At 37.6% G+C, this 26,751-nt stretch overlaps 1 protein-coding gene and 1 long non-coding RNA gene across 2 annotated transcripts in view; one reads left to right on the top strand and one right to left on the bottom strand.

Moving 5' to 3' along the window:
- Nucleotides 1-1,020: 1,020 nt before the first annotated feature.
- Nucleotides 1,021-26,751, bottom strand: part of LOC135775912 (alpha-2,8-sialyltransferase 8F-like) — a 46,774-nt gene continuing 21,043 nt past the window's right edge. The window contains exons 2-5 of the mRNA XM_065286493.2: nt 14,855-14,999; nt 14,410-14,522; nt 8,232-8,312; nt 1,021-1,971 (exon numbers count right to left, since the gene is read on the bottom strand). Coding sequence (XP_065142565.1) covers nt 1,509-1,971; nt 8,232-8,312; nt 14,410-14,522; nt 14,855-14,999 — 802 coding nt within the window. The 3' untranslated portion in view covers nt 1,021-1,508. The remainder of the gene's footprint in view (nt 1,972-8,231; nt 8,313-14,409; nt 14,523-14,854; nt 15,000-26,751) is intronic.
- On the top strand, nt 8,929-10,909 carry LOC135775913 (uncharacterized). Its single transcript, XR_010543960.2, has 5 exons — nt 8,929-9,340; nt 9,858-9,951; nt 10,051-10,183; nt 10,266-10,366; nt 10,477-10,909. It is a non-coding gene; the product is annotated as an uncharacterized lncRNA (long non-coding RNA).

Genomic DNA, 26,751 nt, shown 5'->3' with positions numbered 1-26,751 from the left:
CTCCTCAAGCTTTGTTTTCTTCAAACCTGTTCTGTTGGTTCATCTCCAAACGCTTCCTTCGATCAGCGAATCCTCTTGAATGCCTCTGCCTGTTTGCCTCGTCTCCGTAACAACATATACACAGCCTCACCCGCAGTGTTTCTTTCCAACCATCGCACTACTTCCTGTATCTTGCACGCTTCCTTTATACTTCTTCCAGCGTGTAAACTGCCCAGTGAACGATCGCCACATCATCGCACACACCTGTTATGCATTACCGCTGATTTGGTTGCCCGGGGTTACCCGGAAGTGACGGGTGCTTGCACAATTCGGTCCGGGCGGAACTTTCCCTCGTATTTTCAGTTCCGCCCTAGAAGTCATTTGTGACACATACTTATGAATAATGTTCATGAAACATGTTAAAGCATCCAGAATTATAGCCACATTAATACAATTTGTATGAAACCAATCCTTTTGAAAATCGGTAGAAAGTTGAGTTTAGCAAGTTTAGTTCATTTAAAAGTACATGCACCATTAAAACACAATGCTATGAGTGAACGAGCTCCCTGTGGTAAGATGGCTGCCAGGTGATAAGGTTAGAGACGTAAGACATCTAGCCTTTAAAATACATATCTATGGTGCTAGCAAACTTCAACAAACCTGATTGCAGTTTTTTAACAGTTAAAGGTGCTCTAAGCGAATTGAAGCGTTTTAGACCATAAAACACTTTTTGTTACATAACATCTCCTCACTATCTGCTTGCTGCCTGTCCGCTGATCAAACTGTAAAAAAACGCGATCTCTGTAGACAGCCCAGGCTTCACAAACGGCAATATCAACAAATGGCCAAACCTAGCAGCACAAAACAAAACAAAGTATTCCAGCCAATAAACGACAAGAAGGATTTGGGGGTGGGGGTTGGGCGCGTTCATGAAAGCACGGAGGGGGAGGGGGAGGAGTTAGCTACGCTCTGTCTTTGAAAACAGTTCAAACATCAACAGGAAGTGACGTCGCACATTATTCGCTTAGAGCGCCTTTAACTTTTGAATAAAAATAAGTACACATTCACAGTGTGAGCCGTTTTAATGTCACTAATGAGAAACAGAATAGGATTTGTATTTACCGTTTGAGGAAAATTAGCGAAAAACTTGCAGAAACTTTCGCCCAAATCAAAGTAACCGCTTAAATAGAAAACGTAATAGTTCTGCAAACAGAAATCTGTTTGCAATCTCATAAATAAGTAAAAAAGTATGTTTTTAAATACAATATGTAACAATAAACTCTAAACACATTCAGGAATCATTATTAACCCAGGGTGAAGTATAAACTCCGCAACAAAGGATAACCCCAAATGTATTTATTTAAATATATAGGAGTTAATTGTCCAAGTTCACAATTCAAAATAGAAAATATTTAAATAATTTTATAGACCAAAGAGTAGATCAAAAGTAACAAACATTCACAGCCTCCCTCCTCACCAACCAACCATTAAATAATACAGTACATTCAGATTCAACAGGAGAACCTCTGTTATAAGCAGGGCTGTAGGTGCAGTGTTAGCGCTCCCTGGCTGTGAAGCTTCAGCAAGTTGAGAAACTCTTTTGGCATTGCGTGAACGCCATGTTTGGGTCCTACATTGTCAAAATAGTGATGTGGAATTTCCTGCTGCTCCAGATTGGTGTCAAATGGCCAGAATCCATAAACGTCCACATGATCACACACCTCTAGTGCCACATTAATTAACATGAACCCGGTGGAGAGACGAATGGCTTTCAGGCCCTGCCTCTTCCAGAAACCACTCAGGTTCTTCAGGTAACTGGTGGAAAAGAAGACCATCTGTTGTTGAGGTCGGATTGACTGAAGCACTTCGAGCGTATTTACGCATACCCGAGTGTGGTATGAATATGCAAAGGCTGGAACGATGATTGACGAGTTACCATACTCGCTCACACGCTCCACTAATGGACCTGGATTAGACTTCAAATTTTTGTAGCTGTAGAGAAAAAAAACAAGAGACACATTCACAAATAATCTTAATCAATAGTTGATATAAAACATTGATATAAAACAAATATTACATTGACATTTAAATTATATGATATAATAGATACTTAAATGAATCACATGCTAGGAAAGCCTTCATAAGAAGTCAATTTAATACATTTATGTGGAAGATAAAAATTAGTTTGGGTGTCATTGATTTGTTTCATTTACATCTCATCAAACATAAGTTATCCATTTTGTAATCAAGTCTGTCAATCTTATGAAGGTAAAGTTGTTCACAAAGGGCACAAGCTCTTGGATTCTATTTCAGCAGTTGCCATACCCTAGCAGTCAGACAAAACACCAGAAATCAACAGGCTATAATGAAGCTCATTAAAAATAATATTAAATATTTTCAGTAGAACATATCTGAACATTGGTACATCACTAATATGGATAATTTACGCGTATGCTCGACTTCATGCTATAATACAGGAACCGACATGTGGATGACATCAACGTGCCGCGAGAGCGGTTTGAAAGCAAACTCTTCCCATGATTTCTCACCTCACCCTCGCGGTACTTTGATGTCATCAGCCTGTCATTATTGCAGCGCAGCTTGAATTGTGCAGGAGGTTTCATGATGACCGCTGTTGTTATAATCTTTATTTTCGCAAGTAAATTTATTTTCGTTTTTTGTTTTAACATTCAAACAGACTCACGGTTCTCCCCCACACTCGCGCAATGCATATTGCATACATTATTCCAGACGTAATATGATTTGTTCTCTGTGGATAAATAAACATGTTCTTACACTGGGAAATTGTAGCCCAGTCGAAGTGTATTAATTATTTGCGCGCGTTTTTGAATATGGTGACTTGTGGAATAAAAACTGCACGACGACAAAAGTTAAGACTTGTTTTTGCATTTAGCCCTGTTTTACTAAGAGTTTTATTTAGTGTTTTAGTCTTTGGTTAGCTGGCTGGGTTAACTACGTGTGCTCTATCACATCATTAAAAGTCTTTATTGTGTTTTTATAAGTGTTCATTGGCGGCTGTCATGACAAGATTTGTGAAGGGATGTTACAGTATGTTTTGATATTATCTTGTTTAAAGTCGCAATGAAATTGAAATGAAAAACTATATATGTATTTTTAATAGTGTGGTATTATTAACAAATGACTTATCTGTGAGCTTCATTATTTTTTAAAAATTCGTGTGTGCTCATAATCTTTAATCAAAAATGCAAATCTCCTCCCCTCCTCAAAACGATCTCTCTTCACTTCCGGTCAAAAGTATGGCAGGTAGGCGGGGTCCGGGAGAAGATCGCAGTGATTAGCAATTAGCAACACGACCCAACTTCAAACGATCCAATCAGATCTCGATGGACAAATTCAAATCCAGCCCTGCCTTATTTCATCTCAAAAGCCGTTTCATTCGGATATACGTCACCACGGGGAAAATAAGGCAATCGCTACTTCCGTTTCATGGCGACTTTAAGTTTATCTGTTGCTGGAGTTGCACTTAGTTAATGACAACATTTGAAAAGCATTTTAAACAACCATGATTTCTATTTTTGTTTTTCATTTGTATTGCAAATACTTCCGTATTGTTGTCAGTAGTGTACATCCGTGCAATTATAATATGATTTTATACAGGTTGGTGGAGTATGTACACATATGGATATAATGGTTTCATAGATTCGTTATTTAAATGGCCTTCTTGTACGAAGAATTTTTGCCATACCCTAGGTTTTATTGAAACGCCGCCACTGTTCTATTTGCACTGTTTTTTCAATGTTGGTCTGTATACACATGCAGACAGTCAACACGGTTGTGTTTAGCGCTGTAATTTAGCAAAGTAACACTTCTGAGTCAACATCTTATGTTGGTGTTAAAACAAGACATCCTACAGGTATATCCTATATATATGGCTTAAACAGGACACCATTGTTTAACAAATATTATGACTTATTAATGCTTGTTCGGCAGATGCATCTATGGAGCGGTTGAATGAGGCATCTATGTTTACATATATATCTATGGCTAACACACAATGTAGGTGTTTAACAAATTAATTTGCTGTTTTCATGATAACACATCAGAGACTGACTGTATGAGCGCAAAAACAAATTTTGTTGCTTCATGAAATGAAGAATAAACAGCTGTAGTCTACACTACCGTAAAACTTCAAATAATAGCCCGGGCTTTTATTTACCCAAACCTGTCGTCACACCAGGCGTCTAAAAGAGACAGGCGTCTATAAGAGACAGGCTTTTAATTTAATTGTTCAAGCATGACAGCAGGAGGTTATCACATATTACGTTTTATTTATAATTAAAGTGTGTTTAACAAATTAGTTTTTGTAAGAATAACATTAAATTAAATTATTGGCAGCATGAATAAAGCATTAAATAACGAAACATGTGACAGCAATGGGCAAAACAATATAACGTTCCTGGTAAGATAACGGTAATATCCTCCGAACATATGAACTTGTTGCCCGAAACACATCAACAAGAAAGAATTAAACTTAGGCTATGACTCTATTCATCACTATTATCATCATCATCACTGCAAGCCTCAACAACAAGTTCATTGGCGAATTCCTCCTCCTCGTCGCTCTCATCAACTTCTACCTCTCCGGCCTCCGCTAACTCTGACTGCCTTGCTTGTACTAACAGCTCCCGCCCAGATGCACAGGGCTCTCCCTCTTTGAAACAATGGATAAGGTGATCCTCGCTTCCATCAGAAGCTACTGTCAGGCCACATACCTAGGACAAGGATCCCGAAGTTAATTAAATATATTATCGGTTTCTCTCTCTCTCTCTCTCTCTCTCTCTCTCTCTCTCTCTCTCTCTCTCTCTCACGCGCGCAATGTGCACAAGCAGCCGCTCCGTATCCAGCCTTTCCCACGCTCACACACAAACATGCACGCGCACAGCGCAAAAGCATACCTTGAAGGATTTTTTCAGCAGCTCCGTATCCAGCTTTTCCCATGCTTGGAGTACCCAGGCAACCAACAAGCGGCGAGCTGGAGCCCTCATATTTCCTCCAGCGGTGTACTCTTTGTCCACATCCCCGGCCATCCAGTTGTCATAGGACTCATGCAGGCTGGCTTTGAATGGTTGGTTCCATACGACATCAGGGGCCTGTATGTACTTTGTACAGCCACCGGGTATCACTGCCGTGGTTATGTTGTAGCCCCTTTTAAGCTCAGCTTTGGTTGCTGCGCTGATATGACAGCGATATGAATCCCAGGCGAGGAGACGAGGGGCGAAGTTGAGCTTTCCCACCACTCTCTGAAGCCAGTCTGCAGTCAGCTCCTCATTCATCCATCCATTTTTGGACGTGGCGATCACGACACCATTGATATTTTGCATCGATTTCACCTCTCTGATCCCCCCTTTGAAGACAACGTAAGGTTTCAATTTGGTCCCGTCTGCTTTCGCAGCCAACACCACAGTTAAGTGGCTTTTCTCATGGCCTGTGGTTTTCAGTGGAACACTGCGGGCACCTCTTGCATCCACCGTTGTAGAGCCCACCATATCAAACCACACCGCTGTTTCATCCATGGCTATAATGTTTTTCTGCTGAATTTTCTTTTCTTTAATAATCCGCGTTGTATATGTGACAAAATTCACCAGTTTTTCAGTGAAGTGCCTTGCGTCTTTCTGGGCAACAGTTGTGCGTCTTCTGACCGAAAATTCATTGCGCTTCAGGAATTTATCCAGCCAGCCAGCACTCGCAGTAAAACTCTCCTCATCCCTGCCATCACTCACTGTTGCATACACTTCTTTTGCCTTGGCCCTGATCATCTTACGCGAGACTCTGAGATGCTTTGCCCGCATGCTGTGAATCCACTCGCACACGCTCACCTCTAGCTCTTCACTGACCTTCTTCCTCCCCCCACCTCGCAGTCTGGCCCTTTTGTCGTCTTCCTCAGACAGACGTTGCAGTTCAGCTTTATTTTTACGCCATTCTCGCACTCTCTTTGGATCAACCGAAAAATGTCGCGCCGCGCATTCTCCCGAATTTTGTTCGGCAAATTTGACAACCTTCAGCTTAAAATTCAAATCATACTTTTTTCTTTTTGTCGCCATGGTGGTATTGAGAGAATTTAGAAAAACTTTAGACTGAAGAAAGTTCAAGAACCTAATGACCTGACGATGAACCTTGTTGTGTTGTTATAGTGATGAGTAACGGAACGATTGCGTCTCTCACGTGACATCTGCTGGTAATCAAAAATTTGCGCGTGCAATCTGCACCATAGAACTGGCTTAAACAGACGATCTGACGGGTTTTATAAGATTAAATACAACCCAAAACTAAAAATAGACCAGGCTTTTATTTGAGACAGGCGTTTATTTACCCAAACCCGTCGTCGCACCAGGCGTCTAAAAGAGACAGGCGTCTATTTGGGACTCGGCTATTATTTGAAGTTTTACGGTATTTTAACAATGTCTTTACTGCCTTTCTAGGTCCACACAGTTGATTTGAAAGAATTGCTATCTATGGGGGCTAAGAAAGGATTTCATCAAAAATAAATTAATTAGTGTTCTTACAGGTGTGGAATGACTTGGGGGTGAGTAATTAATGACAACATTTTTAAAATGGGTCAAAACAGAATCCTGTTCTGCATCTGTTGGTAACATGGACAAATTATTATTAACACCACCTGCATGTTAAACCTTTGATTTTTTTAAAGAACTGGCACATTACAAGGTTCTCAATCTTTCATGAACACCAGATTCAATGACTTTTTCCAAGAACAACCTGTGCAAATGTTTTTGTGCCCCTGAAGGCTGATTCAGGAAGGGGGCGTTACTTGTAGGGGCTTTTCAAATAAAAGTGAACATCTGAATTCTTTCACACAGGGCTCTTCCAGAAGTCAGGTGATCATAAAGATACATACCTGCTACATTAAGCGCTTTGGCTCATTGCTGTGACAGGTCAATGGTGCAACCATACATGGGGAGGTTGCAGGGCGGAGTGCGACTCATTTAGACCGGCCCACTTTAGTTTTAATAATTATAATTAAATCCCCCAGTAGCCTATATAAGTCTGCAATAGTGCACTGTTCTCTGCAGCCTTGCAATGCATTGTATTTTCAAAAATATTATTTCCAAATCAGCTTAAATACAGTAGCATAAACAATTATGATTTTTAATCATAATTGTGGAGCCTTACCATAATGTATTTTAATATTATTCAATTAAACTTATTCAAAAACTACTGAAAGGGAAAAATGTGTTTGTGTTTTCACCTATATTTCAATTTTTTCTTTTTAAAATGTGGGTACCTGTTGGGTTAAAAAGGTTGGAAACCCCTGATATGCAATACAAAAGCAAGATTTATCAAGGATGCAGGGGAAAATCCTGATCTTAATTTTTTTTGTCTTTTTTGAACACCCGTGTAAAAATTCCCACGATTACCTACCTTAAGGTCATGTGGTAATTTAATTGCCGTTTTAATCCACATATGAGTTAATTAATTGTACAACAGCATTCCATATACATATACATTTAAACCAATTATCCAGGTCATGTGAGTGTAATTAACCAGATGAACAGAGCATTTCCAGGTGTATAGAATTATAAACACACACATGCACCACAAATTTATCTTCATCCAAACGCATGAGTTTTATTGTAGAGGCAGCGTGCAAATTTATGTTCACAGACATCCTCATGAGAAATAACGCTAAAGACTTTGTTAAAATATAATGAAATTGCTACAATGAAAGTGAAATTTGTACAAATAGGGCATTTCACTGACTGACTAATAACCTTTTCATTGCCATAATTGTCTCTGGTCCTATGAATTATTTTCAACAGCCGTGGTACATAATATCTTCATGTTTAACTACCAAAATCATAAGTAACTGTAGACAAATGTTTCTGTAAATGTGATGCATTTTAAAATGAAGATGGCAGGGGATTTTAACTTCACATTTCAGATCTGAAAGTTCTAAGGGCCTGATTGTTTTCCTTGGCATTTCAATTAGAGCCCAACCCCCAAGGTCCAGATAGGTGCGAAAGCATCCTTTGAATTGAACTATTGGGGCCATTTGGGCCTTTAACACGAGTAAAAACTCTTAAAAATTGGCACGCACATCAGGCTGGAGAATTCGGAAGCTGTCGCCTTCAAAAAGTTTCAAGCAACCTCCAACTGTAGACAGGTTTTGTTATACTGTAAGTCTTTACGGAAAACACAAATAAACGCTGCACTCTGTGAATTATCATTAGTAACTGCTGTTATTGGATTCTCACCGTGTGAGCTGACTAGGATTAATGGTGAGTAAATCAGTCTTTAGCCCAACATCACTGTCATTAATGGGAGCCATGTTAAACCTGCAGGAACAGAAAAAGACAGGAGGTTATATTTTCCACAAAATATAATTTCGGTGTATATTTACTAGCCTCCAAACTGATTTAAATTGCACGTGATGTGACTACTGTACATTTCCTTTAGGGGACTTTGGCATTATTTTTCATACAGGTATATTGCATTTTCTTTAAAGAGCACCTATTATGGGATACACGTTTTTAAACATCATTTTGTGTGTAAGTGTGTATTAGTACAGTGGTTTTCAAACTGGGGGCCGGGGCCCCCAGGGGGGCCGCGAGATTGTGCCAGGGGGGCCCCAGTTTTATGACATTTTATGAAATACATTAATTTATCATGAATTCTGTGTAATTAAACCTAAAAAAATAAGGCTTCTAACCAAAAGCAGTACTTTATCATATAATTTAATGTTTTTTTATTAAAATGTTGAGTTTTAGAACAGTTTTTTGTCACAAATTTTCTTTGGGGGGCCGCGAAGGAATGCACCCTACACAAGGGGGGGCACACGCTGAAAAAGTTTGGGAACCACTGTATTAGTACATGCTAACGATATTCAAAAAGTACATACCTCAAAGACGCGAGTTATCGTCTCTAACGTTCGAGGACTACAAAAAACACTCGGATTGTAGGCAACAGTTTACTTCCTGGGATTAGTGACGTAGATAAGACCAACATTATCTTAGTTCAGCCCTCTCTGCTTTGCTTGGGTACGCCCTCAAAGACGAGGGTGGGGAGCGCTGAGTCAGAAGAGAGCTAAAATGGCGGAGGTTGGGAGTCCCTGCTTTGACTCTGTTTGCAAACTCTTGTTTCATTGTTTAAGCGATTAAATCTCTCGAGTAGACGCTGTCTCTTTAGATGCGAGGGAAAAATAGCACTTTATGGACTTCCACAGAGGACATCATGTTTAATACGGTTCCGGAAAAATCCAGTCAGAAGTTGTTCACGGAGTTTTCACAATAACTGCTTCTCATGAACCGAAGCTGGATGTCTCCTCCTGAAAGTTGGATTACTGTGCACTTCTGGATCACAGGCTGTAAGTATTCACGTTTATTATTTGCCTTTTACTGTACATTACGTAACCGGTAACCAGAGATTAACATAATGTGCGTGTAGAGCTAAGCTTGCAAGCAAACTGTTTTGTGTTGTAATACTGTATTTCATAAACAACGTACCATATTTACACACGTGTATGTTGAATTATGCAGACTATCGTTTTTTTTATCGATGTTGGTTTAGACATGTTTACAAACTTGCTAAGTTACCAGCTAAACTGTTACCGGTAAAATTTGTTCTCATGATCAAACTCAAGAAACTCTAAGTACAGATGATTTGTTTAAAGTTATATGTATTTTACTGTTGTATTTACTTGAAGCTTTCTTAGATTTTGAAACGAAGTAAACACATAATGTGTGTTGCTAATGTTGGGCCATGTAATATGTAATACATTAACGTTTTAATGAATAGTCTAACGATTTATAGTCATGGTACTCTATTGTTATAATATGTCTTTTTGACTGAATACATGTTTGTTTTATTTGTCTATATCTTAGATTCGCAGCTGGACACATCCTTCTACACTGTATGCAAACATGAAACATCATTACACACAGTACAAGGAGTCAGACTGGCATATGAGGAGCAAAGGTGTGTAACACACATGATGTATTTAGCTAGTGAAACCACTAACAGTCTTAAATGTATAACTGATGATGACAAAGTTTTTTTTTCTCTGCATAATCATAGGAACCCACGCAGTAGCATCGTTTCACAATGTTTCCATCACTATCATCAGTGGATGCCTTTGCCGTCCGTAGCCTGAGATTTCAGATTTGCAGCAAAAAAATTTGATTTTCTCATTTATTGGAATGCTATGCAGGTATTTAAGTATTTTAGTAACTGTGTTAAATAAAGTAGTATTTACTTTTACAATAAATTTATGCTTGCTTATATTTTTACAGGTTGTACCTTGCAGCCATCCATTACAATGTCACCAAGCCGTAACAAAAGCAGGAGAGGGAAAGTACAAGGCTATGTTCCCAAAACACACAAGTGACATACCGTAAGCAGTAATGTTTTATTTCAAATACATTCATAATTAAAAACTTAATGTATGAAGCAGGGAAATAAATGATCAAAACAAAAGATTTATTGACTGCAATATTTCTACAGTTATGTGGATGATGTGATCAGGCTTGTGTTTGATGAGGTATTTGAAGATAAGCTGAAGGAAACCCCGATTCCAATGGACCTGGCATCACAGTTTGAGAGACCTTCAAAGGAGGACGTGATTGCATGCCATCTTCAGTGCAGGGGTCGTCGAAAGCCAAAATTGTGACCGATCTGATCAGGAAGCTCCAAGCGTATCTGGAGAACAACACACGACAGGATGATAACCTTATAGTGTCGTCTTAGATAGCATCAGCTGACAAAGCTTTGATATGCCATTTATCTGAATAGATAGCTGTAAGAAATGAATTGAACAATTTTTGAAAGAAGAGCACAATATGGTTACTAAAGTATGTTTATTTGTATATTGTTTAACATTTAAATATATATTTGTAATAAATAAAAAACTTTTGACTGACTACTATATTTTCTTTAAAGTTACATCTTTTGTTCTTTTGGGTACTTTGTTACTATAATGATACTTAAGTGTTATTGGTTTAAAAATGTAATAAAACTTACTCTAGTCCTGCACCTAGGCTTATAGTCGGTACAATAAATGTTCTGTGTGTAGGGATTTAGACAATTTGTGCAAAACCTGGATGATGAATCACGCAGGTAAGAGGCCCTGGAACCTGTTGCATTCTCCTTAAACCTAATAAGTAAAAACATAGCACTTATAAGTAAGCAGTTTTTCATAATAAACTTTACCATAGTGAAATAATGTAGAACATTCATTTCAATTAATACTTTCTTTGTGCTACATTTGGTGTTTCCATATAGTTTGCACAGTGATATAGTATGTAAGGAGTCTTTTATAATACAGTTCACTATAGTAAAATAATGTTAACAAATGAAATAGTTTTATAATCATTTCAACAAATACTTTCTATGTGCTACATTTGGTGTTTCCATATAGTTTGCAAAGTAATGTAGTACATTATAATTACCTTTTGGATGTCTTTGCAACACATTTTCGTCTTCGTTTAGCATTCTGGCAGAACTAAGGACACCTAAAAAAGTTAAATCCATTCGCGTTCATTGACGGAGATCGTTTATATCGTAACGGCCGTCTGAACTCTCTGGATCGAGCTCGAAGTATAAGGCAGTACAGACACCATCGTTTATAGAGAAATATAACGCTTGTTTACGTTGCCTCTGAGGCTGTGACTCTCCCACGCCTAGTCAGGGGCGTAACCCTCCAAACACACGCCGAACCCAGTTGACCAATAACAGTTGAGTAGTCATCTGACCAATCCGAATACACTAGACATTTTGGGAGGCGGAGACAGGAACTAAACCGAGCGTTTTCCAGACAGGCAGAAATCGGTGAGGTATGTAAGCAATTTATAAGACTCACAATGCATTAATTAAAGTTTTAATAACATGTATGTACTATGGGATATTACAATAACGTGCTAACGTGCTAATTTATTAGCATAATTGGTGCTCTTTAATTTTTTTAAATAAATAAAGTGCTCTGTTCCCCCTATTAAAGAGTAAAAAAGCCTCTTCAACATTTATGACACAAAGATCTTTTCTGTGCTGTTGGTCATCTGTAATGAAATTGCTAGACAAGAAATACACCAGAGAACATGTCTAGCTCATAACAGCACAAACTGCTGAGAATTTACTGACTGTTTCCAATATCTCTTGTGCAATGTGTTAATATTGTGAAGGGTCAAGCCCAGACAGACCTAGAAACAAAATTAATTTTTTCCAGTGGCACATGTAGAGTCGAAAGAGTAAGACAGTAGAGTGAAAGAGTAAGTCAGGCAGGGATAACGGTCAAAACTGGTCGTAGATGGTCAGCTAACAGAGACAGAGCTTGAGGAATGCTTGCGACATGTGGATATCACTGAACAGGAAGTTAAAGCATCTCGTTGGATTTGAATACAGTGGGAGGTGCGGTGGCAGCCTGTTGAAGAAAAACTGTATAGAGTGGGGTAGTGGTCTACGCTGGATTTGCGGTCGAGCCATCCTGGGGTGTCATTGGCTTAAACTGACGAGACACCAAGGAAGGTGAGTTCCCAACTGATGACCTGCTGGAGCTACCAAACTACAGCTGTGAGATACAGCCAAGCATTTGTGCTTAAATGGAGGAGAGAAGGAGAAGAGAAAGCAATGTCACTGGCTCACAGATGGCACAGGGCAGAATACCTGTAAAGGTGGGCCAGTTTTAATAACCACATCATTAAAAAAAATAAAAAAATAAACATCTTGGATGACACTGGTTTGAGTAAATGATCAGGAAATGGAGTAATCTTTTAACTCTTTCACCGCCAGCGTTTTTAAAAAAAGTTGCCAGCCAGCGCCAGCGTTTTTCATGATTTTCACCAAAGTTTAATGCCTTCCAGAAAATGTTCTTCTCTAAATATATAAACACATAAACACAAAATATACCAAATGAAAGAACAGACCCTCTGCTTTCAAACAAAAAAACCCCGTTTCATCCTACCTTCAGTGGTTCTTTTGTAATCAGCTTTTGAATATGGGTAGGTTTCTGCAAAAACACCACATTTTGAGCAAAAAGCAGAGATAATTCCATTTTTGTGACGGACTTTTCATAGAGATCCCATTCAGAGCGATCTTTAAAACAGACACGGACATGCAGCCTCTTGCCATAGAGCAATACTTCCGGGTTTAAAAAGTTGCGGAAGGGCGCCACCTGGTGGATAATAGCGGTATTGCGGAAAGATGGAAAATCTCGTCATTGGCGGGGAAGCGTTTTCTCTTAATTGACGAGATATCTCGTCAATGGCGGGGAAAGAGTTAAAAAACATGTATTATCTGATTCACGATTTGCAAAAGGTACAAATCACAAAGTAAATGATGACACAAGTTATCGTTTCCAACGTAAATCTCTTTTCTTGGACTACAACAAAAGCACAGATTGTAGGCATCAGTTTACTTAAGTTTTGTGCAGTGCAAAGTAGCGCTTGTTGTTTGTTGTTTCTTCAATCACAAATGCAGACATGGTTTAAACGTTTTAGTATACTTACCTTACCAATCTTTTATGTTTTGGTCAAGCTGCGCTGGTAAAGTTAATTGATCAGCTTGGTCATCTGCATTTTCTGGATCACATTCGTTTCGTATTGATAAGGTAGTAAAGACGATATTAACTTCTGTAAGTGTTGCATTGGGAGCTAATCTTCAAAACATTGTAAAAAGCGTCACATTTCTGGCTGACATCAGAGGTATTCAGGCCAATCACAACCTACTGGTAAGCCGGCCAATCGGGGACACAGAGCTTTTGAGATCGATGAACTTTGTAACAAATCAGAGCGTTTGAGGAAGTCATGGCACAAATGAGGAACAATAATGTACGGCAGGGTTCTCCAAATCTTACCCTGGAGGGCCGGAGCACTGCAGAGTTTAGCTCCAACCCTGATCAAACACACCTGAGCAAGCTAATCAAGGTCTTCATGATCACTAGAAAATCACAGGTGGGTAAGTTTGATTAGGGTTGGATCTAAACTCTGCAGTGCTTCGGCCCTCCAGGGTAAGATTTGGAGAACCCTGATGTACGGTGTGTGGAAAATAATATGATAACCATAAACCACACAAGCACATTGTATTATACCAAATACACAAAATAACATTGTTTTTTAGCAACGAAATAGGTGCTCTTTATCTTATTATACAAATTGTGGCTTGTTCTGTATTTAGTATAGCCGTGAATAAGATATTAAAAACATGCTTAGAGTAACAGATTAATTAAAAAATAACCCAGTTCAAAAGTTTACCTACACTTCATTTTTAATACTTTGATGTAATCTGAATGATCAATGAATGTTTTTATAATTTATGAAAGTTCTTATGTTATAGATTCTTTAATGACTCAGATCAAACAAGAGACTTGTGAACAACTATCGCAAAACCCACACAGCATCTGCTCTACAGAAGACTTATCACATCATGAGATGTGTCCTTTAATACCTGATAACATAGTCTGCAGTGTCGATCTCTCTTCCACAGCTACTATTCTTCAGAATCCCTCCACTCCCAACCACAGCACAGTGACTAATAGGCTGTTTACTCCAGGGAAAATCCTTCAAAGACAAAAGTTTACTAGCTTTCAGTATTAAACAAGCCATTTTATGCACCTGTACATTTTAGGCTTATATCTATGCATGCATAGAAAAGTAATTGATCTGACGTAGCTTTAAAAGTAAACGGTTTAGCAAATTCTAGTATATACTAGTGCTGACAGAAATGAATCAAGAGATAGAAATGAATTTGTTCATTGAACAATGAAAATATTTTCAACCCACTGACCTGCAAAGTTTAGGAGCAGGGTTAAATACCTCCAAATTAAAATATTGAATTGTTCAATGAACTGAAATAATCTTCCCTTGTAAAAATATAAAAATGTCACTTGTACCTCAGGAAGCATGTCGTGAAGTTCCTCATTTATTTTATATGTCAGTTTTGAGCTCGTCTCATATGGAACACTTTGATTGACAGCTGTGTTCTGCTTTGTATAGTATAAAACACCTGTTGCATTACAATAGGAACGCAGTCTTACTCTGTAAGAAAAAAAAAAGAGTAAGATGATGTAGAAAATGTAAATGCATTCATTTGGACGAGGTATATAGTATTAATGTAGAGTTATGTTCAAAATTATAGCATTGCAACATCAGTAACCAAACCACTGTTATTCGTAGTAGTAATATTTCTGCACTGGAAATGATTTACTTACAGATGTAGTAGTGTAATAGAAAAACAATAGGGCCATTGGTAATGAAATACACAATACTTGTTCTGAGTTATTAACTTGTTTAGTGAAAGTGGCAAGATCAAAATAATAGTTAATTCTGATAAAAACAGCCCCTTTTTGTCCATTTTTAGGAAAGAGGGGCAGCAAATGTTTCACACCTATTGTTATAAAATATATCTGCTGCTGAATTTCAATAGTTTAAAGCGAAGTTAAATCTTAAGAAACAACTAGAAAAATATTGACTGGTATTTCTGGACAGCTTAATATTTATTTTCTTTGCTTCCCTTTAAAATAACAAGACAGACTTGATCAATGAGCACGTTTACATGCACCCTCATATTGTGATTATAATGGGATTTTGGTAACATTGCGATTCTACTTTACCTCATGTAAAACACAATACTTCGATAAAAATAATGCGATTAAGCTCATAAGCTACATTGGGATGGCAATTTTACTTATGAAAACAAATAACATGACAGTCGGCTTTAAAGTGAACATTGACCCAATGATGGGTTATTTTAACCCAACTGCTGGGGTATTATACCCCATGGTTGCATAACAACAACCCAACATTAGGTAATTTTGGCACGGGGTAATTTTTGGTTTTCTGTCCCCGAGCTGTCCCAGGAAATGTCCCTGTTTTACAGCACGTCCAAAACAACCATCAAATACACAGAAAAAGACCAATCAAGATTTACAAGACCAGAGCAATCATGTAATGATTATTTTCCCAGCAGATGGGGCTGCGAGCTACACTTGGTTGCACCACTGCTTCAGCAATGAAGAATTCACTATAAGACATGAGAAAGCATCATTCATATAAAATATGAAAAGAGTCAACGTTATCGGGGGTTAAGGTACTAACTACTCATATTAAATTAAAGTAATAAATCAATAAAGTGAACTGCATGGTACTGAGCATTTATTATTTCTTTTGATTTTCACGTTTACAATGCTATGAAATCAGCTACAGTAGTACTTTTGAAGTAAATTTGATGAGGTGTCATATCTGTTCATTGTATAAAAGAAAAAAAAATTATAAATGCAGAAATTGTTCAATTAATTAAATTAGAAACATTGCAAAAAAATCTCTTGTTTTCAGTACAAATATAAAAAAATTCTCAAATCAGGATGCATTTTCTTGATGAGCAAAATGACTTAAGAAAATAAGTCTAGTATTTACATCAAAATTATAAAATTAATTGTAGTGAATTTGTGCTTAAAAACAACAACAAAAATCTGCCAATGGGGTAAGAAAAAAATCTTTAAATATGTTCCCTTTTGAGAAACTCGAGCTGCATCGCCATAGCAATGCTTTGGGGAACGTCTCGGGATGACTGATCTGAAGCACGTGTAACACATAATCAGTATTTTGATATAGGCTGGATGCCGTGCGGACCAGGGTTATAAGGCAGCATCCCACACACCAACACACTCGCTTTTAGTGCCTCAGCAAGTGACTGTGTGTAACTTTACATAAATATGGAGTATGTTTAAGAAGTTCAAGTATGTGTATCTCCCTGTCGGCACGATATCAAGAGCAAGGATACACATGTTTAATGTGTCTTGGAGTCCAGCACGCACAGTTGGCTTTTGAGAAACCTGGTTGTGTGCACGTGTTGCGCTCCAGCTTCGTGCTTTGAGAAGGCTGCTCACGATCGCGCCCTAACGGATCCGGTCCTGCTTCTGTCGAGGCAGAATGGTGACTGCACTCATGGCAGTCGCAATATGATGTCGTGCAGGTGGCGGTATCCCTGGCTTCACCTGTGACGTCCAATCTCTCTCTCTCGCCAGATCGGGAAGGCGTCCTGCGTGAGAGCCATACAATTCAGCTGTCTATCTCCTGAGAGATGGATCATCTTCATTATTCGCCTATGGTAGCCTACTGTTTAAGGCTTAACGTGCATTTTCCATGTGAAACCTCCCCTTTTTACAGTATGAAGGAATTATATGTACATACATAACAATAATAATAATGATAATGATAATGATAATAATAATATTATATACACTCATCGGCCACTTATTAGGTACACCTTACAAATACCGGGTTGGACCCTTCGTGGCACAGATTTAACAAGGTACTGGAAACATTCCTCAGTGATTTTGGTCCATATTGACATGATAACATCACACAGTTGCTGCAGATTTTTCGGCTGCACATCCAGGGCACGAAGCTCCCGTTCCACCACATCCCAAAGATACTCCATTGGATTGAGATCTGATGAGTGTGGAGGCCATTTGAGTACAGTGAACTCATTGTCATGTTCAAGAAACCGGTCTGAGATGATTTGAGCTTTATGACATGGCGCGTTACCCTGCTGGAAGTAGCCATCAGAGGATGGGTACACTGTGGTTATAAAGGGATGAACATGATCAGAAACAATACATGATGCTCAATTGGTACTAATGGGCCCAAAGTGTGCCAAGAAAATATCCCTAACACCATTACACCACCACCACCAGCCTGAACCGTTGATACAAGGCAGGATGGATCTATGCTTTTATGTTGTTGACGCCAAATTCTGACTCTACCATCTTAATGTCGCAGCAGAAATCGAGACTCATTAGACCAGGCAACATTTTTCCAATCTTCTATTGTCCAATTTTGGTGAGCCTGTGCGAATTGTAGGCTCAGTTTCCTGTTCTTAGCTGTCAGGAGTGGCACCCAGTGTGGTCTTCTGCTGCTGTAGGCCATCCGCCTCAAGGTTAGACGTGTTGTGTGTTCAGAGATGCTCTTCTGCATACCTCGGTTGCAACAAGTGGTTATTTGAGTTACTGTTGCCTTTCTATCAGCTTGAACCAGGTTGGCCATTCTACTCTGACCTTTGGCATCAACAAGGCATTTGCGCCCACAGAACTTCCACTCACGGGATATTTTCTCTTTTTCGGACCATTCTCTGTAAACCCTTGAAATGGTTCTGTGTGAAAATCCCAGTAGATCAGCAGTTTCTGAAATACTCAAACCAGCCCTTTAGCACCAACAACCATGCCACTTTCAAAGTCACTTAAATGCCCGGTGAGTGTATGTATGGATGTGTAAGCTATGTATGTATATCTGCCTGTCACAGCCTGCATAAGCTGTGTGTCATTGTTTGATGAGTCAAACAGTGATTTTGTGTCTATCCTGTGTTGCTTGTATAGCTGTGCACAGCATTTATTCTCCTGATCGGCCGTTGGTGCGCCATAAGTCAGATAATGATCTTGTGTGTTAATTGGAGACCCTCATCTGATGAGGTGGGGAACTTCTTTGTTCATGGCACTTACTATTTCTTATTGAAGCGAAGCAGTTCACACCTCATTTATGGTGCCTGCTTCCCTTCAGTTTCCTCGCAGGGCACACTCACTGCTGTGCGTAGTATGACAGGCAGCCGCAATAAACCTACACCTGTATACAGTGGAACTGCATACAACTGGCTCCAGTAGTGGAGCATGAATACATTCTTGTGCAGGAGGCTGTAGAACCCCCACATGAGAAAAAATTATGACCTACAGCCTGAGATGGGCATAAATACATGGAAATGTATTTCAAATACAAAATACTGTGTTGAAAAATGTAATTAAATACAAATACAGTATTTTGTATTTTGAAAATACACAAAATACATGTGAAATTGGTGATTCAGTGCAAGTATCCCTATTAGGCTGAAATCTATCTGGGTCTATTTCTGAATGCCAAAAAGCATTTAGATGTGTGCAACTGCTTAGAAACTTTCGTTTGATTTTACATACCTCATTGTTTGAGATATCTTTGTTATGACAACTTGACATAAACCAATACAACACAACTTGTTATAAATCATAAACAATAATTATCAAACTTAAGAAACTATCTAGCTTTGTGGGTTAACATTACATTAAACTGTGATTTTAATGTCATTAAGTGTTAATACTTTGTCAAATATTATTAATACTCGGTCAAATAAACATTATGAACTGAAGAATATTCATGATGCTGTAATAAAACTATTTAACAGAGTGTTAACACTTAATGACATTTTAATGACAAATTCAGTTTGTATCACTGGTAAAAAGTGGTCAGTTATGTTGTCTTGGTTAATGTCAAGTTGTCATAACAAAGACATCTCAAACAATGTCATCTTTGCAATAAAAATGACATAATTGAACAAATGACACTTAATGACAGTAGTCATAAACGTCAATAAAATCTCCTTCATATTCATGACATGTGTCATGTCATGGTTATGAAGGTGTCATGTCAGCCTTATGAACACCCATTCAAGTAAAGTGATGTTTTATAAAAACATCATAAAAACTTTTTCATGTATCTTCAAAATGACCCACAACCTAATCAGTTTTTATGTGAAGAAATCCACGTATTTACAAACTTCTCACGAGACGAGTGTTTGATACATTATTCGGCAAACTACTTCCTCTCATCGCTGCTTTTTGATGGTTTTGAGAACAATTACTCACGAGTCGCCCTCTGTCATTTACAGAATTATACAACGGAGAGCACGTCAAGCATAAAAGCCTTGTAGGTTTACTGAGGAGCCCGCAGGTTCAGCAGGTTCACGTTGTAGAGTAGAGCCATGCGAATTGCAAAAGTGTAAACAAGGCTTCAACTGCACAAAGCTAAAAAGAAATCAGCAACTGTGTGCTGATTCCACCACTTGCCGCGTCACGTGTGAAAGGGCCTTTAAAGGAAAGCACCACCGTTTTTCAATATTTTACTATGTTCTTACCTCAACTTAGATGAATGAATATCTTTTTTCAATACGTGCACTTCATCTTTGCACAGCGTGTCATGAATGTGTTGGCATTTTGCCTAGTCCCATTTATTCCTTAGGATCCAAACAGGGAAGAATTTAGAAGCCACCAAACACTTCAATGTTTTCCCTATTTAAAGACTGTTACGCGAGTAGTTACACGCGTAAGTATGGTGACAGAAAATAAAACGTATTGATTTTTAAGTGGATAATAAATGAGAACTATATTGTATGGCGGAAGAGCACTTAGTTTGCAGCACTTTAACCTCTGCCGCAGTAACATCATCACTCCTGTGAAGATGTTACTGCGCGCTGAGGTCGAAATGCTGCAAACTAAGTGCTCTTCCTCCATGCATTGAAAATAGATAGTTATGTATTCATTTGTCTAAGTTGAGGTAAGAACATAGTAAAATATTGAAAAATAGTGGTTTTCCTTAAAGTCAAACGTGTAGGCCTATTTGTCAGCGTTTCACACTCTCTCAGTCGTGCATTAAACTGCATGCCAACGTGCAAGTGTGAATCTGAACTTCCTTTCGCGACAGTTATAATAACACAAATCACATCACAACCAATAACTCAATCTCCCTTGCTTTTTTCCCACTCCAACATTTGAATTATTGCCCACTAAAAGCTGCACAGATATATTTGCTTACCTGAACTCTGGTGTCTGGTCTGAACTAGTTGATGCATGAAAACAGCACCCTGACTGGTTGACTGGCTCAAAGTATTTTGAGTATTTTAAAAATACAAAAATATTCATCTTAAATGTATTTAAATACAAATTACATTTCATTTTTTTCAAAGGCTTTAAAATACAAAATACTATTTTGTATTTCAAATACGTATTTTAAATACATGTATTTGAAATACTGCCTATCCCTGGCTGAGGGAGCAGTGGGTGTGTCTTTCTCCTGTGGCTCTGTAGAGGGCACAGAGAGGTGTTGTGTTACACTAGAGGAGTGAATGATTGTTTAAAACTATAAAAAAGGGGATAAAGTTTGAAACTATGTGAATATGAGTAAGAATATGAGTATGGATAAGAGACAGTTAGAAATTATGAAGGTATATTTGGTGCAAAACAACTCCACACCTGTGACAGTAAAATTTGTATTTGTAGAGATTATCCACACATGTGTATCAGTAAATTTGAAGTTACAGATGAAGAGTTGCAAACTTGTAGATTTTTTTTCCCTCAAATACAACACAACAGTTACACATTCACAAATCCTTCAGTGCAGCTGCACAAATCCCATTTTACAAATCACAGATTAAGAAACTCACAAGCTCATGTTTTTTGCTACAATTGCTGCAGTAAATATGGTGCATAACCTACTTGAACACCTGCATCAAAATATGTGAAGTCACACACAAATTGTGTACATTCGCAAATCAGTTTGTGCATCTGTGCGATGAGACTTGCATGTGTGTACAATTTATTTTTCACAAATATTTTTTAATTTTTTAAATATTTTCTAGCCCCAACACAAGTACATAAATACAACTGCTTGAATCTGCTGCTACGAGTTTCAAACACTCTTTTTCGTGTGCTCTCTGTTTTGCACCAAATATCTCGAGATAAATGGTGCGAAAGTGATTTGTATACCTGTAGGCTATGGTGAGCACTGTTCAGCACTGCCCACCAGGTGGCGCCCGACACTCACTGAAGCAGGGTTTATTAATTACCACCAATGTTTCAGCAAAGTAAATCGCCTTTATCAAGGTATTATTTTCACCAAGTGGATAATAATACAAATGGGAGTGCTAATTATACACAGATGAAGGTAATTACATACAATATTCCAATGATTCATTAGTAAACAAAATATAAATTCCATAAATTTCAAACCATCAATATAAGTAGATAAAAAAATACAAGCAGCAAATACACACATAGGCCTACATATAAATAAGATACATGCTTTTTCTTCTAATATATTCATTTGGATGATTATTTCTGTCTTTTTGAATCGGGTTACTGAACAACTAAATTATTTTTATTATTATCTAAACAGTTCTGATTTCTTAACATTTACTTTGGATGCTAACCCAAAACAAATCAGCTTTTTAGACTTGTGGGTAGCTAGTCATTTTTTATATAGGGATCCGATTAAAAACCTTCAGCTCGTAATACACTATTGAGAGTGGACATACATAGGCTAACTGAATATAGGATAATTTTAGTGAATTAACAGAAGGCTATCAATAATTTGTTTATTAAATTCATTCACAATATGCACACACTCATTATACACTTAATATGCTGAAATACAACATCAATATTGCAGTGGCAGAACTAGAATTTTATAAATGGGGTGTCCAAGGCTTTTTTAGGGGGTCCATATCCCATGAAAGAAAACAATATGTAATTATTATAATACTTCACATTACCCCATATTAGATCAATATTCTTCTTGCCCTGAATTCATTACATGCATTATACTAACTGTAAGATACAAACATAATGCAAGGCTGAACTTGCATAATAAACCAATAATAAACCAACTTACTTCAAAGAGCAGAGCTCAACATTAAGGATTGTTGGCAAAAAAAAGGTATTTATTTTAAAGTAAATATGGATTATTATTTTTTTACAAAGTTACAGTGAGGACCAGTGAGTGATTTTCTCTTCTTTTGTTATTTAAGTAACTTTAATGACTTCAACAGGTAATGTTTATTAGGCTTTAAGACAGAATTATAATAAAATGTTTACATTCGGAAAACATATTAAGACATAATCAGTAGTTTACTATGATACTCACTAAAACAGCTAAATTCACAAATAATGTGAATTTGTCAGTTTAAGCCAAGCCGAACATGGGCTCATTTAGACTCTACCTGTGGATGAAGCGTTGTGCCGCACACATGATGTGTCGCGTTTTCAAGTTCAAGGCAGCAGACAAGTACAATACAGTGAATCTAATCAATATACAGTAAAAGAACTCTTCAAGAATTAAGGGGGGGGGGGCATTCAATTTTGTTCAACCTGATCTCATGAATTTCTGTGGCATAGTCACAGAATTTTTTGCTAATTTTTCCCTGGCATTCTCACGGATCCCCGCATATTTCTGGGCCCTGCCACAGACTTTCTTTTCTGTGGCATTCTCACAGATTGGTTACTCAACTGTTTTGTCCTATTTTCTTACCATTGTCACTTCGGTTTAGGGTTAGTCAAAAGCTGGCTATCATACAGCAGTTTAATGATGAGAAATATGAAACCGCAGTGACGGTCAAGGTGATAGGACAAGAAACATTACTGCAGCTGAGCCAGATGGGTGTCCAGATAGGAACTGACAAGGTATTTCCATTTAGAAGGTGAGGTGAGTTGGACCAATTTTACTTAGACAGGAGGAGGCCTTTTAGGTATATTAAATGCGAACATTGGCCACAAATGGTTTAAAAGTAGATTTTGATTTGGGTTGTTTTTATAGGTATTATGATATTAAAAATGAATGGGACTTACATCATTTGGTATCTTATTTATATGTAGGCCTATGTGTGTATTTGCTGCTTGTATTTTTTAATCTACTTATATTGATGGTTTGAGATTTAAGGAACTTATATTTTGTTTACTAATGAATCATTGGAGTATTGTATGTAATTACCTTCATGTGTGTATAATTAGCACTCCCATTTGTATTGTTATCCACTTGGTGAAAATAATACCTTGATTTACCTTGCTGAAACATTGGTGGTAATTAATAAACTCTGCTTCAGTGAGTGTCGGGCGCCACCCGGTGGGCAGTGCTGAACAGTGCTCGCCATAGCCTACAGGTATACAAATCACTTTCGCACCATTTATCTCGAGATATTTGGTGCAAAAGAGAGAGAACACGAAAAAGAGTGTTTGAAACTCGTAGCAGCAAATTCAAGCAGTTGTGTTTATGTACTTGTGTTTGTGCTAGAAAATATTAAAAAAATTAAAAAATATTTCTGAAAAAAAAATTGTACACACATGCAACTCTCATCGCACAGATGCACAAACTGATTTGCGAATGTACAAAATTTGTGTGTGACTTCACATATTTTGATGCAGGTCTTCAAGTAGGTTTTGCACCACATTTACTGCAGCAATTGTAGCAAAAAACGTGAGCTTGTGAGTTTCTTAATCTGTGATTTGTAAAATGGGATTTGTGCAGCTGCATTGAAGGATTTGTGAATGTGTAACTGGTGTGTTGTATTTGAGGGAAAGAAACAAAATCTACAAGTTTGCAACTCTTCATCTGTGACTTCAAATTTACTGATACACATGTGTGGATAATCTCTACAAATACAAATTCCACTGTCACAGGTGTGCAGTTGTTTTGCAACAAATATACCTTCATAAGAAATGCTGGGTATTAATGATGAGATTTGAAGATAATGTGGTTATGAGGTATTGTAGCTTACAATATTAATTATTACAGTGAAGTATACAGCTACTTCTAGAAATTAAATAATTCATTTAAATGATTGATTAAAATAAAAATTGTGCTCAATAGGAAAAGTTTGCTTGTCCAAAAAAGGACAGATGTTGGTGATGGTATTTGACTTTGTTTGAAAAAATATTATTTTAAAGACATATTGGGAATCTGAGTAACTATTTGGGAGAATATATAAATTGGACAATTAAAACAATAAGATTGTGAAGTGGTTAAAATGAGAAATAATTATAAAATATAAGGTTTGTTATATTGCAAGAAAAGATCATGGCAGTCACATTAATGGAAAAAGTAGGATTGAACAACTATTGTGTGGAGAATTAGAAGATAAGAAGCTTAAATGTTCAAATGAGGAAATATTTGATGTGGCATTGTGTGAGAAAAAATATAACTAAATAAAAAAAATATATATATATAAACCAAAAGAAAGAAAATTAAGAGTTTAAGAACGGAGAAATGCTTGAGGGGAGAGAGAGAGAAGGAGAAGAGGAAAATGAAGGGGGTACTGATGTCACCAGATTTGACCTGTAAAGGTCAATTCTCATTGCTCGAGGGAATTGTAGGTTTAAGGCAAAACCTAACAGAAAAACAGAGGTGACGCTTTGAAAGAGAAACAAAAAGTAAAAGGAAAAGAGTAGAGACCAAGTTATTAAAGGTGGAAAAAAGGGAAAAATTTAAAAGGACAGAAACATTTTTTAAAGGTGAATGACACAGATAAATTATATAAAGATAAAGCAGACTATTACAAAATAAGGAGGAGTCTTCATCTGATGATGGAAGGTGGTCACAAAGTAAATTTTATTTTACATTGAAAGGCAATATTTTGCATGGGTCAATTCTGAACCTTGATGGGCTGATCATCAGGGGCGGATCTAGAAATTTTTTTATGGGGTGGCAAGGGGGTGGCATGAGAACTACGAGGGGTGGCAATGAAATAAGCGTCCTTGCATGGTTGTCGTGGATACAAGAAATTATATACTGTATATACTATATTCGGTGTATACACTGGACCTCAAATTTTTATAACATAAAAAACGCAACAACAGATGTTCCTATAAGTACCCAAGCAGCTACCTTTAGCATCTCTACTGTAGCACCATTTGTCTTAATACTAAGATAATACATACCGCTTACCATCTAAAAACACTGACTGTAACCATGATGGGCAAAGTTGAACGAAATGGTATAAAGACTGTTATATAAATAAAATAGGTTTGCCTAGTTTATATTAATGTTAAACATATTTGAAAGGCACACATCTCATAACCCTCCTCTTTAATCCTTTCACTCACTTGATGATGTCTTTTCACTTCTTTTTTAGCTCTTTGCCATCCATATGTTTCTTTCTTTCATGACTTCATCTATTCCTTTCCCTTCCACAACATATTTTTCTGTTTTATTTGTCCCTTCCACTCCCATAGTATCCTTTCTTTTCATAGTATCCTGGAAAATGCAGCATTGAGTTTTGTCTTTCAAGCTTTCTAAACATACACAACACTGAATAGTTTTGTCTCCTTAATGAAGACAAATAAAAACATTAGACTATATCATAACGAGTGATTTCATATGCATGTATGGAATATTTTGATGGCTGCAGTAGCTAACAAGACATGACGGGCTAACTCTAGAAAGAACTGCTTAAAAGATATTTACTGCTTACACAAACCTGCAGTTCAGTTGTTTAAACTACCAAGCAACTACCTCAGGCAATCAACAGTTTAATTTTTGTATTTTTATCCTGATGCAACATTTATCTGTAAAATATGACCGTATTCAGTACTCTGATTTGCTGATGTGATGCTCAACTTAATCACTTTAAGACACTAAAGAGAAACCACTAATGTTTTGGCAGCATGTGATGATGTGAGGTGCTATTAGATCAGAATTACTTTCTAAAGACGTCACGTGAAGAGACTCTTTCTTCATGAGCATAAGTTGCACATCCATAATCATTCTTGCCTTTCACCGCAACGATGGAAAAGTAACGTTTGTGCTTTTTATACTTTGTGTTTGCGTCCGCTACCTTTGTTTTGAGATCGTTGTACTTCCCATCGATCTGTTGTTGCGGGTTTGTGCGACTCGGAAGGGATGGACTGCAGCGCGAGAACCGGTGTGAGTGCCTTGGATGGGGCGATGCATCCTTTCACGGTAGTTTCCAAAAGTCTCCAACAACGCCAGAAAAGATAGCTAGATTTGTCGCTTTTTTAATAAAGTCGCTAAAGGGGTCTAAAACGTTTGGCAAGTTTGCAAGACTGCGCAGACTTTTTTTACAATGTAAAAGACTTTCTGCTCGGACTGACTGTTCGTGCTGCTTGTGTATGAACTCTGCTGCCTCTGGTTGGCTAACGATGGACATTAAGCCAATCATCATCATTGTCCCACCCCCTCTAAGACACACACACCAATCATC

The sequence above is a fragment of the Paramisgurnus dabryanus genome, chromosome 21, assembly GCF_030506205.2.
Source record: "Paramisgurnus dabryanus chromosome 21, PD_genome_1.1, whole genome shotgun sequence".
Taxonomy (NCBI): Eukaryota; Metazoa; Chordata; class Actinopteri; order Cypriniformes; family Cobitidae; genus Paramisgurnus; species Paramisgurnus dabryanus.
Note: the sequence above shows the minus strand (reverse complement) of the source record. Positions and strands in the feature narration are given on the sequence as shown.